Source organism: Meleagris gallopavo, chromosome 11 (assembly GCF_905368555.1).
Source record: "Meleagris gallopavo chromosome 11, MGAL_WU_HG_1.1, whole genome shotgun sequence".
NCBI lineage: Eukaryota > Metazoa > Chordata > Aves > Galliformes > Phasianidae > Meleagris > Meleagris gallopavo.
The window spans coordinates 19,100,155-19,112,427 of NC_139414.1; the positions used below are offsets into that span (position 1 = coordinate 19,100,155).

The 12,273-nt window shown below is 47.5% G+C and overlaps 1 protein-coding gene across 6 annotated transcripts in view; it reads left to right on the forward strand.

The window, feature by feature from the left end:
* Positions 1-12,273, forward strand: part of TNIK (TRAF2 and NCK interacting kinase) — a 139,212-nt gene that overhangs the window by 119,009 nt on the left and 7,930 nt on the right. For 5 of the 6 annotated variants that reach the window (XM_085233409.1, XM_085233411.1, XM_085233408.1 and 2 more), the window contains 3 exons: positions 2,466-2,650; positions 6,013-6,139; positions 8,294-8,458. In XM_085233409.1, the coding sequence (XP_085089535.1) occupies positions 2,466-2,650; positions 6,013-6,139; positions 8,294-8,458 (477 nt within the window). The remainder of the gene's footprint in view (positions 1-2,465; positions 2,651-6,012; positions 6,140-8,293; positions 8,459-12,273) is intronic. The other variant, XM_085233412.1, reaches the window with a different exon arrangement.

Below are 12,273 nucleotides of genomic sequence, written 5' to 3' on the forward strand. Positions count from 1 at the left end.
GCAATTTTAAGAGGCTCTTACACACTCTTCTCTTACAGTCCATTCCAAAGTGGAAAAAGCTTTAATCCGAAGCAAAGGAAAGTGCTCAACAAAGGGCATACTTTGTACTCTAAACAGAGAGCATTGTTAAGCTGTTGAAATTTTCACTGAGACAATAATGTCGTAGAAGCTGCTCCAGCCTTAATTAAAGTAATTAGTTGTCATGACTGCAGATTTGACTGTATTTCAATCCCAAACATATTGGCATCAAAAATAAACTCTTTAAATACCACGTTCTCCCTTTAATCATGAGAAAGAGCCTGTCCTTAAAGTTACAGAGAGCGTTTGGATTTGCAGGATATATAACACCCATTATGGGTATCTGCTGCATAGGTTGATCCTAATTTCTGTCATTAGCTTTTTTCGTGTCCTGATATCTGTGGGTGTGATGCAGAGCTCTCTGTTGTCCTTGGGGGGTCTCTCCTCTATGTCAGCGGGCTTTGAAGCACACCTTTAACCCTAGTTACCAACCAGCACCACACACTTTAGTGTGGACTGAATTTCTGAGCAGTTTCTCATAGGTAAAATGAGGCGTTTTAGTAATACGTTTGCACGGAAGATGTCCATTCCTCCTCACTTTTCTTCTCTTGCCACTTCAGTGCTGGAGAGAGAGGGCAAGCCGGGCTTGGTATGGCCAGCACAGCCAACACAACAGCAGAGATGTTCTCACACACGGCCAGAACCCAGTCTGGGTTCCCAGGCCCCATGGGTGCCCAGGACAGGGCACAGCTGGGAGCAGAATGCAGGGGTGCGGCCCGCTGTCCCACCGCCACCAAAGGTGGGCACCTCCCGTGGTGCTCCATCACCAGTGTCAGGGTTTGGTTCTGAGAGCTGTTCTTTGCCCCAGACCCAATTCAGCGGGGCTCGAGAGCAAATTTAAATGTCAGTAAAGCATTTTGTTTGATGTATGTAGAACGGGGGATAAATGATTGCTCCACTTGAAGCTACGAGTGCTTCACTGTGGGGTCTAATGGCACAGCAGAGCTCGTTATGTCCTTTATAATGGACAAGTACAAATTGCTTGCAAAATATGATTAAAAACAAACTGGGTTTCCATCTCAGCCATAGAAGCTTTTCATCGTCCTCTCCACGTGTCGACGGGATAGATTTTAAGAGCTCCCTTTGCAACTGTAATTAATATTGCTGTAGTCGCCCAGCTGGAACGGTAAACTGGAAATGTGTGGCGCGCAGTAACGAGAGAATGTGGCCATAAAACGATTGTGGAATTTAGTATTTTTCAATGAGTTTCTTTCTCCCTAATCCTTTATCTCTGACCGAATGCACTGATGGCTACCTCGGTCACTAATATAGGGAGAAATGGTAAGACTGACCATCGCGATGCTTTGTTCGTCATGTGCATGTTTTGTGCAACAGAGTACTCTAACCCATTCTAATTAGAGCTCTCATGCTTTTTTGCCCTACTGCTTCCCCCTGCATTGCTATAAAAGCATGTAAGATAACAAAAAGTCTATTTTCTACACGGTGCCTGCAATGTTCCTTGTTTTTAAATAGCGGTGTCTATTTGATATGACTGTCGGGTCTGAGGCCTCATCAAAGTCATGGTAAACTGAAAAATTACTGCTAGGTTTTGAGACTGCTCCCATCTTTTTCTCCTTTCAAGGCTTTTTTTTTTCCCCTAGCTTGTAGGCTGTCACATCTCACATAAAGTGCTTAATGGTTCCCGCTGAGGAATTTTTTGTTTTATTTTTTTCTTTGAACGATTGCATTTATTCTTTTTTTTTTTTTTTTTTAATTTTATTTTTCTTTTTTTTTGGTCGTGTGGCTGACTCAGAGCAATGACTCAGAAGTCTGGCTGCACAGGGCACTGCGCTGAGCCGGGCACCTCCCCTGGGCGCCCCGCACCGCAACTCGCAGCCGCCTGGCAGCCGAGACTCCTCACTGAAGCAGCTCTTGACTTGGGGATTGCACCACTCCATGGAAGACGCTGTCATTGCTTCCTTCCCAAATGCATTTATTACAGAATAAATACAATTCTGGGCTCTCTTTGAGAAGTTTGAAGGAAGAGAAAACCCTGCAGGGGAAATTCTCCATGCCAATCTTTGAAATGACGTTTTCCAGTTTACTATGATGGTGACTGAACATCACCTTTTCCAACAAATATAATTTTGTCGTGTATATACATATAAGTGTGTGTATCTATATGCACATACACGTTCCAAACAGAAAAAGAAGAGGTTGGCTATTGATTTTTCAGTGAGCATAAATCAGTTTTGTTTTGTTTAATAAATGCTACATGCTACAAACATTGTCTTTCGTTTGTCTCATGTTTGTAATGACTCTGTAAAGCTATTTCTCGTTGCTCGTGCTGTTAGCATTGGCTTTTGAAGAGATGTTTGTGTGACCTTCTTCTCACTTCAGACGTGATAGCTGTCGATTTCCTGTTTTGTTGCCCCCATCCCCTTTAGGATCTGACGGCCTTAGCCAAAGAACTGAGGGAGCTGCGCATTGAGGAGACCAATCGCCCTCTGAAGAAGGTGACAGACTACTCTTCCTCCAGCGAGGAGTCAGAGAGCAGCGAAGAAGAGGAGGAAGATGGGGAAAATGAGACACACGATGGGACCGTGCCTGTCAGTGACATCCCAAGGCTTATGTAAGAAGCTCTTTGTTTTGGGGGAAATCGTAGCACTACAGCGTGCCTTTCTCTGGAGGAGCAGTAGCTGTGTGGTATGGGGCGTATCAGAGCACACTGGTGTTCAGTGGCTGGCACTGGGAGCAGCATCATGGTTTCAGAGGGTGGTTTGCTCACACGTGTCTTTCTCCTCATCTGAATTAGAGGCATTTAATGGAGAAAACTGGATTTTCTAACTGCGCATTCACTGAACTTGTATTCCGAGTCAATCCCAGGCCTGTTCTTGCCTGCAGACCTGCCTGATGCTCTGCCTGCTCTTCAGCCTGGTCTTGTTCCAGATCAAGCCATAATGAAGCACAGTATTTGGTAGCCTGACCAGTGCCATTTACTAGAGCTTGGATTATTAGCACATAATGTTCTGTGATTTTTGTCATTGATTTCTCTTGTTGGCTCAGTCCCCATACAGGCTAAAATGCTGAAAGTAAAAAGTCAGCAGGCTATAATAGAGCATTTGTGTCCCTGTTATAGGTTGTCAGACACTTCTCCCTTTGAATATTTCACTAGATGAGTGAGGAGGGAAGCATAGCATTGGCATACACAAGACACAACTGCCTTCGTGCAGACTGAGTTCACTGAGGCTCCTCCACCAATGTGTTGCTGTTCCAGGTCATGGCAGCAGGGGTTTGATTCCCTGCACTTCTGAATTCACAGCAGAATGGTGGGAAGGCTTGAGGGGACTGTTAGCGTGGTAGTGGATTAATTTCCATTCCTCCTGCTAAATGAGGTGGGTTACTAATCAATGGGCATGTACCATACTTCATCCCTTGACTGGACCAGTAGCAGCAGGGAGACACGAGGGATCCATTTCATGTTCCTGGGTTGGAGCTTCCTTCCAGGAGAAGCAGAGAAGTCAGACTTGTGCAGTTCATCAGAGAAAGGCAGGAGGGAATGAGATGCCTTGAATATGTTGGGTGGGAAGTCACATGTTTACGAAGGGAGCTTAGGGCTGCATGCAGAAGAGTTTAATCAGAAGCGGTTAATCTATACTGCCATCTTTTCTCAAAACACCTTAAGTTTGAACCCAAGGAATGAAAATGCCCCCAAATGCTTTGCAGCTGGGCGTATGGGATGACAGACGTGGCAGTGAGATGAGTGCCCCAAATCCACCCCAGCCCAGGGCTGTCCACCCTGTCCCATCCACAGACATGCCCCAGGGGGTGTGCGTTGACGTGCAAGCCCCTTGTGTCTGAACTTGGGCAGGTGTGCTCTTTGGCATGTGAGCTAGAGATTAGCAGCTCTGTACGTAAGGCTGTGCAGGAATCTAGGGGCTCAGCTGCACAGCTGTGTGTGGGGGGGAAAGAAAGCGGATGCTTGGGTTTGCACTCATTTCTCAAAGGGAATGTTAACATGAGTTCAATCCAGATGTAGTTGGTTGTTTTTCTATACAAGCTTTATTTTTCCTGTGTTTGGTATGTTTCATTAGTTGGCTGGGAGAGATCATCTCATTTCCTGCTCTTTCTGAATGATCTCCATATAACCCATCTTTAATCCCTTCTCCACTTCCTTGAACATCCTTCTTGAGTACTTTGCTGCTCTTTATTCCAACATTATCCAGTCTCCCCTGATGCAGTTTAAGCCCGTTGCTTTTCTCTCTAGCATACAGGAGGGAGTTTACTCCTTTCATCTCTGCAGATACCTTTTCTGTATTGAAGCCTGTGGTGGTTCCCTCCAGCTCCCTCTTCTCTAGGCTATACCTGCCAGCTCTCACTCAGGTCCAGGGGTTTCTTGCAGAGCGACCTACAGAGTGCATGCTGCTGAAATTTGGGAATTTGGGGCTACTCACAGCATGGTCCCAAAATTGACATAGCCTCCTTTTCCTCAATTTTCTTTTTTCTGAAAGTGGAGCAATCGTGTTATTTTCCCATTCTTTGGTGGTGTTGAAGTGCAAAGGGTAGGAAGGAGGTGCAAACTGAAGTGCTGGGGAAGCACGGTGTGCTGTTGTATGATGTCTTGTGTTGCGTTGTGATGTGAGTGAAGATGTGCTAAAGAGTGCAGTCATACTGATGGCAAACAACTGATGGTGTGTGTGGCTCTTAAATGCAGAGAAACTGGTGTGTCAGCAACACCTTCATACCAGCTGTCACAGGGCAATCCAGGAGCTCTGTCGTTTGCTTATGGTTGTATTTGAACTGTATGTAATCTGCTCGTCTGTTAGTAATGCGAAATCATAAGGTGTGGTGGGAGCTCACCGCCTGTTACATTCACTCTGAGGTAATCCTAAAATTTCACATGTTTGAGAGTTAATTTCCAGAACAAAAATAAACTCAGCTGCTCCCAACATTCCATATCTCAGAGCTGTGTCCCGTGGAGGAGATTGATGATGTTTCTGCACAGAAGAGGTGCACTAAACAGCCCGTTAATCTCTGAAGTGGACTGATATCAAACCCACACTGTGAATTGCTCCTCCAGACAATTTGTCCTAATGTTACTGCTAGAACCAGCCTCTCGTGGTTACAACAGAAAGCCAGGGCATGGCAAAGTGGGGTCAGTGTGTCCTTACCATGAGCACATCTGCCCAGAGTCAGACTTGGCCAGGTGTGGGAGGGCTGGAGGTCCAGGTGCCTCGCTCAGCATCAGCCACCGATAGGCAGTGCTTTGGTGCAGTAATGAGGGAGCCAAAGCCTTAATGCTTAGCAGTGTCAGCTTGAGTGGCAGAGGCACCCTCGTTAATGCTGGTGTATTGCCAGCTGCAGAGCAGCTTTCTGGAAGGAGCACCGCAGCCAGGTCTGCCTGTCACTGCAAGATTTATTCTTGCTTCTCGAAATCTCATCTGAAAATGACAGGGTATGTTCCATGCCAGAGTGGTAACAGCTTCAGGATGATGCTCTCTTTCTCAGAGTGAGTCTTCTAACACAAGGGAGCTGTAATTATTTTCTGTCTCCCTCTCTGATGCCTTCAGGGCTGAATCATGGGCTAGGGCTACATCTTCACCTGAATAATGGTGGAAAGCTGCGAGGCGGAGCTGGGGTGCGTAACGCAGACCTGGTAGCATGAAGCTTCTGGTCTGGTGTTCAAAGCAGATGGCCAAAATCCACCCTATGTTTGTGAGAGTTGTCCTGTGGTGGGTTGGGTACCCCCATGCACTGCTCAAGTCGAATTGACAGTAGTGGGAGTAATCCATCTTCCTGACCTGATGCTGTATTCCTGTATTTGTGACCACATCAGTGATTTTTTCAGACATTTCAGTGGCTGTGTTTTCTAATTTTTCTTCTTGTGTGATAGAAAGCCTTACCCTGTCTAGAAATAATACTGAATTGGAAGATTTTTCATCTAGTTTAGCTAAGGAGGTGTCTGTCACTAATGCTTTTCTATTCTGTCCTCAGACCAACAGGAATTCCTGGAAGCAATGAGCCATACAACCTGGGAATGGTGACAACCCACGGTCTAGAGACTTCCCATGCAGATACGTTTAGCAATATTTCAAGGGAAGGGACTTTAATGGTGAGAGAGGTAAGTTGTAAAACAAAGATTTCCATGGAGCATCTTCAGGAGGTTTTGCCCATGTAAGCACAACAACTCACAGTGCTGTGTGTCCGGAACACAAAATGACTGAGTAAATTGTGCTCGTTAGTGCTCTCCTAATGCAATTTACACTCAGCAAATGTGACAAGTGCAGATGTTTCTCAGAACTACAAACAGCAGTGAATAGTAATGCTGGAGCACAGTGGGGTGAATGCTCACGTAAACAACTCTCCTGTAGTCCCAGAATAGCTCCAAGCAACAGAAGTTATCTTTGGTTTAGAGTGCTTTTTTGGAGTCAGGCCCGAAGCTCCCCCAGGGCTTTGCAACCTTTACCACCATACAGCTGTTGGAGGCGTTCAGATGTGGTGTTTTGGAGGCTTTGTGTGGGGCTGCAGGCAGCCAGTGCTGCTCAGGAGGATTGAGCCAGTTGGCTGGAAGGCTGAGTGCAGCTTCCATCAAACCCAGACACTGCAAACACCGCTGCTGCTGCTGCTTTCCCACTCAGAAATCCTGGCCCAGTGCCTTTGCCATATTTTGAGACCAGATCTCCTTGTTGTCACAACCTTCCCAGCTCCCAGGAAGCACAGTGCTAACAAAGCAGCACAGCTAGGTCATCTCCCATTTCAGTAGGTGGTACTGAAAAAAAGAGGCAGGAGAAGGTATGTCCAGTTGGTTGAGGAAGACCTTCCGCAGCGTTTCTTCATTTTGTCCTGTAATATGCTGGTGATGCCATTGGAAACACAGACAGGTAGCAGGTCATTACAAGAAAGAAAGGAAGGTTTCCAAAGGAGTTATAGAGTGTTTGTTGCAGGTTTATTGCTGTTCAGAAATGCATAGCTCACCTGATCCTTCACTGTCATTTACCTGTTCCGAGCAGAGACCTCTGAAGCTTGGTCAGCCCTGTGCACATCCTTGTGGCAGCAACACTGAAGGGGCTGAGTAAGAAAAAACAAGTCAGGCATTTCTGAAATGAATTGCATTGCAGCCATAATGTGCCAAACCAGTGAAGCAGTCACTAGACCAAGACTTACAGGAAGGTTTAAAAGCCACTGGAAAGATAAGCAGAAGGGGAAATCTCTCTGGGAGGAGAGAATGTTCTAAGACACCCAGACAGTGATGCAAGGTGCTCACTCTGTTCTTTTGACCACAGCTGTCACAGCCAGAGGAAAGGTTCGCTGACCTCCGGGGGCTTTGGGCAAAGGCTTACGTGCCACCCTGCACAGGCAGGATGGTGAGGTGCTTGGAAGATGGGGTAATAGTTGATAGATTAATGTTGTTAGAGCAGACCGATAAGTGGCTGAGCCTGTTTCAGAGGAATTTTTTCACTAATCCTGGTAGGTGGCAAATTCTCTAACAGTCTCATTGTACCCGAGTTCATCAGAATGGCAAATACCTCAAAACAATGGGCAAGGAAGGGAGAAGTTTCCTAGCACCTGCCTCACATGAGGTTGAGATTGAAAGGAGGAATGAATTGGAATGGCTGAGTGCTTGCTTGACACGGGCAGCTGGAGTCAGTATTCACCTGAGAATACCCCGGGAGGTTTTCTCTGCAGACAAGTGAGTCCTGGTGATGCTGCAGGGAATTTTGTGCACAGAGCAGGGTGTGAATAGCTCTGCCCCTGCAGGCGAGGGCGATGCTGTCACTGTTCACTGCTGTTTTGGGTTAAAGAAACATGCAATGGGGACTCTGTTGGCATTTGCGGTCAGGCTACTTGCCGCCGTAGCAGTGAAAAGCCATTAAAGCTCACGCTGATCAAGGGGACAGATTCTGCTGTCACTGTGGCTAGTGGCGGTGTGGGACGGGAGCCGGCCACAGGGCAGCCATGGGGCTCGCACCCATGGTGGCAAGAGCAGAATCTGCCTTATGTTCCTTTTCTCAAAACAACGATGATCAGGCTTCTCCTTTTGTTGTAATGTGGCTAATTACTCTGTATTGACTTTGTCATTAACCCTGTCTTTATTTCTCCTGGGGGGGTTTGCTGCTTGCCAGATTGCATGGGGATGGAGACAGCAGAGAGGGTCCTTGTCCTGTTCTCGCTCAGGGAACTGGTGACTGCAGACAACTTGGTTTTGTTGTTTTCTCTTCTTTTTCTCTTTTTTTTTTTCCCTTCTCTTTCTTCCTCATGCCTTGTGTTTCTGCAGACCTCTGGTGAAAAAAAGCGTTCTGGCCACGCAGCCAGCAATGGCTTTGCAGGCCACATCAATCTCCCTGATCTGGTGCAGCAAAGCCACTCGCCTGCAGGCACACCGACCGAGGCCCTGGGGCGAGTCTCCACGCATGCGCAAGACATGGACTCGGTGCCTGAAGTAGGTGGTGGGGGCTCTCCTTCTCTGCATTGCTTTAAACAAGTATTAACATCTCTGCCCCGTAAGGGGCCTTTCTGCTTTCTTCCCTCGCTTCCTGTGCTCTTCTCTCTCTTTGTTTCCAGTCCGTGTGGGTGAGTGTAGGGAAATGAAAGGGGAGCTGGTAGGTAATTGGTGTATGGGTTTGTGCCCCGTGTAAGAAGGGCCCACTTCTCAACCCACCAGCTGAAGTTTTGGTGATGATGGCTTTAATGCTGCACTCTGATGTGAAAGTCCCCATCTTATCATACCTGGAAATGTAAAAAGAATATGAGCCAGTGGCGCCATTGACATGAACCGGGCCCAGCTTCTACTTGTGCAATCTCTGAGACTTAACCTGATCCCAAAGGTTAACAAAAACCGAAGCCAATATGGCACACTTTTAACTTTTACCATGGCCTTGTTTCCTGTCACAGTATGGTTCCCTGGTAGCTTTTTCACAGGGACATGACTGAACATAATGATTGTTTAAGGTATAAAAAAGTCCTAGGAAGGACAAGATGTTACACGTAAGAGAGGGGAATTGGTGTGTCCTGCTGCCACCAGCAGCTGTGGGAAACAGTCACGTATTTCTCTGTTTCCCCATGAGAAATCAACCAAGTTGGTGTTAAATAACCCATCTTATTTTTCTTTTTGTTTGGTTGGATATACATTGGTAGTTCTGTCATCCTCTTTCGTAGAGATGATGTACTCATTTTACAGTTTGCTTTTACTAGCAGTATAAAAATACAAATTGCTTGGAATTGTGTGCTGATAAAATGTAAGAACAGACAGTGCCTGACTTGACCTCCAGGTTTTATCCATTTCCTTGCTGCCTTCAAAAGCAGCGATGAGACAGTTGGTCCTGAAGTAACACCTTCCAGAGTCATCCTGGGACTGCTTAAACATGAGCAGACAGTTTGCAAGAATAGGCTTTAAAAATATTCATTTATGGAATACCAAGCAAGAGGATCTTTTCCATTTCTGAAATTGCATTTTTAGGGCCGACTGAGCAAGGAGTGGGTGTAAGTGGAAAGTTTTGGATTCTGTTCTTCCAGGTGACTCATAAAGCTTGCAGACCGGCAGGCAGTGGCATAGGCACCTTACTTGGAGGTTATCCCTTGTGCTGATTGTGTGGAGACCCCTACAGCCGTGTCTTCATGGGAGGTGTTGTGCACAGCTGCTCTCATGCAGGGCACTGCATCCACACTGCTGATGTTATCAGTGTTGTGCCGTGTCCTAGCGGTGCTGTAGCGTAGTGGAGCTAAAGGATAAGATGGCTCCATTTCCATAAGGATGCCCTTATGGCATGGGCAAGCGAGTTCTGGATGTGTTGGTAGGTGGGGTTGGCTTGCATTCTATGGGAACACAGATGGATGCTCTAGGGGTCTCTGCTTCAGCCCAGCTCAGAGCTGAAGCTGAAGCCCAAAGCCCTGCTTATGGTGCCCAGCCATATTAACAGCGTGGGCCACGGGCAGGGTGCACTGATGGACACTCTGGGTTGTCCTGAAGGCACATGGATGGGAACTGTGAGAATGTCACAAGGAGCAACCTCAGGTCTGTTGGGATAGCTGCAGTGGGCTGCACACAGAGCTGTCAAAGCCTCCAGAGCTGTATGAGTGTGGGGACTGTGGGGGACGTGTGGGACAATTGTCAGGCTGCTCTTCCACACTGCTTTCCTCTGTACAAACAGTGCTGCAGTGTGTCAGGAAGGAGTGGGTCTGAAAGGACCAGCACTGTCTCACCCTGCAGCTTGGTGCTGTCTCCATAAGCTGAAACAGAGGTTTCTAATCAATTGAACAGGACCTGAAGGAAGATGAGGACTTAGTATTTAAATAACAGGCTTGGAAGTTCTTAAAATGCCACCTTCTTAGGAGAAGAACAGCTGAATCTGAGCAAAAAGGAGGGACTGCTTGGGGGATTGGAAAGAGGGAGTTCATCATAGTTCACTTGTATGAAAGCACCTGGCTCTCAGCTGGAAAGCATCCCTGTAAATACTGAATATTTCTTCCCTCTTTGAGTTGGGTGCTTTATGGAAAAGATGCCCAGCACAGGAAAAAAATGTGTATTTGTTGGATATGAAAGAAGCACAGAGTAGCAAGTATATCTTGCATGTACATATAAGTATTTGGGCCATGCAGTATATGTAAATCCGGTATCTGTTACTGCAGCCTTCTCTGCCTCAGGCTGCAAGCTCCTTACATGGGTCTCCATTACCATTTTCTTTCTTGAAATCATCCTGTTTCTATGGCAACACAGGGCTGTCTCCAGGCCGTGGGAATGTGGATGGAGGCAGGCGCAGTGCAGAGCTGTGTGTTCACCCACGGCATGCAGTGCTACTGGGGAAGGGCTGGGGGACTTCTGGGGCTGTTCTGCTCATGTGCCCCCCAAGAAGCCTCAGGCAGGAGCGAGGGTATTTCCCTTCCTTCTTGGGAGACCTGGTGGCATGGGGGCTGAGCAAGGTGTGTTCCCTGAGAGGATGACATCCCAGGGAATTGGGACACGAACAGCCCTGCTGCTGCTGCAGGAAGATTTGAGTTTGGCTGCTGTTAGGGCTTTTAATGTAGGTCACAAATAAAGAGCACCCTGGATAAATACTGTAATAGCAGGAATAAGCTGCTCAACGAGGGGGGAAATCGTGGCACTTTGACTCTCAAGTAAGGATGTCATTTTGCTTGGGAGAAAGCTTAGCCTCGTTTTCTGCCTTAACAAAGCAGTGATTTTAAAAAGAAATCAGTGTGGTGCTGCTGCTTGTTCCTATTTAGATCCCCTTGGCAAAGTGTTGGCTCTGGCATTCACAGAACCACAGAATCACAGAACGGCCAGGGTTGGAAGGGACCTCAAGGATCGTGAATCTCCAACCCCCTGCCACATGCAGGGCCACCAGCCTCCACATTTCATACCAGCCCAGGCTGCCCAGGGCCCCATCCTACCTGGCCTTGCACACCTCCAGGGATGGACGGGGCATCCACAGCCTCTCTGGGCAGCTGTTCCAGCACCTCACAACTCTCTCTGTAAAGAACTTCCTCCTGACATCCAACCAAAATCTCCCCTCACTCAACTTAAAACCATTTCCCTTTGTCCTGCAGTTATCAACCCTTTCAAAGAGTTGATTCCCCTCCTGTTCGTAGGCTCCCTTTAGGTACTGAAAGGCTGCAAATGAGGTCACCCCACAGCCTTCTTTTCTCCAGGCTGAACAAGCCCAGCTCCCTCAGCCTGTCTTCATAGGGGAGGTGCTCCAGCCCCCATTCCTTACAATATGTTCAGGTTCAGTTTTTCTGACTTAGAAATGGCTTTTTCTGAAGCCTCACCTGAAATGCTGTAGACGATCTAAAATACTTCCTTGGAATTGCAAGTAACCCATCCCCAAGTAACGTGGTGGAGACCTGAGCTGGGGAGGATGGAGCAGTGTGGGATGTGCTGTGTTCTCACATCTGCATTCCCTTGTCCTGTGCTGAGCACTGCATTTCCGCAGAGCTCATGTGGGGCAGTCACATTAATGGGAGAAGCAGCCTCTTGCCACTGACGTCCCAGCCTGGGCTTTAGGACAGGTGTGCTGTGTGCAGAGAAATTGTTCAGCCCTGCAATCACTTTTGCCTCTGACACTGCGGCTTCTCCGCTAACCAGTCTGGCTGTGCTGTGCTTCTACCTGCAAGCCGAGCCCGTGGCACTGGGCACTGCTCCCTGTGCCTGCACTTCTTGTTCTCTGCTGCTCCAGAGGCATTCACAAATCCAGTGGAATGTCGTCTGTGATCACTGCTGGGGGAGGAGGAGTAAATGTTCACAGAGGGCTCAGAAAG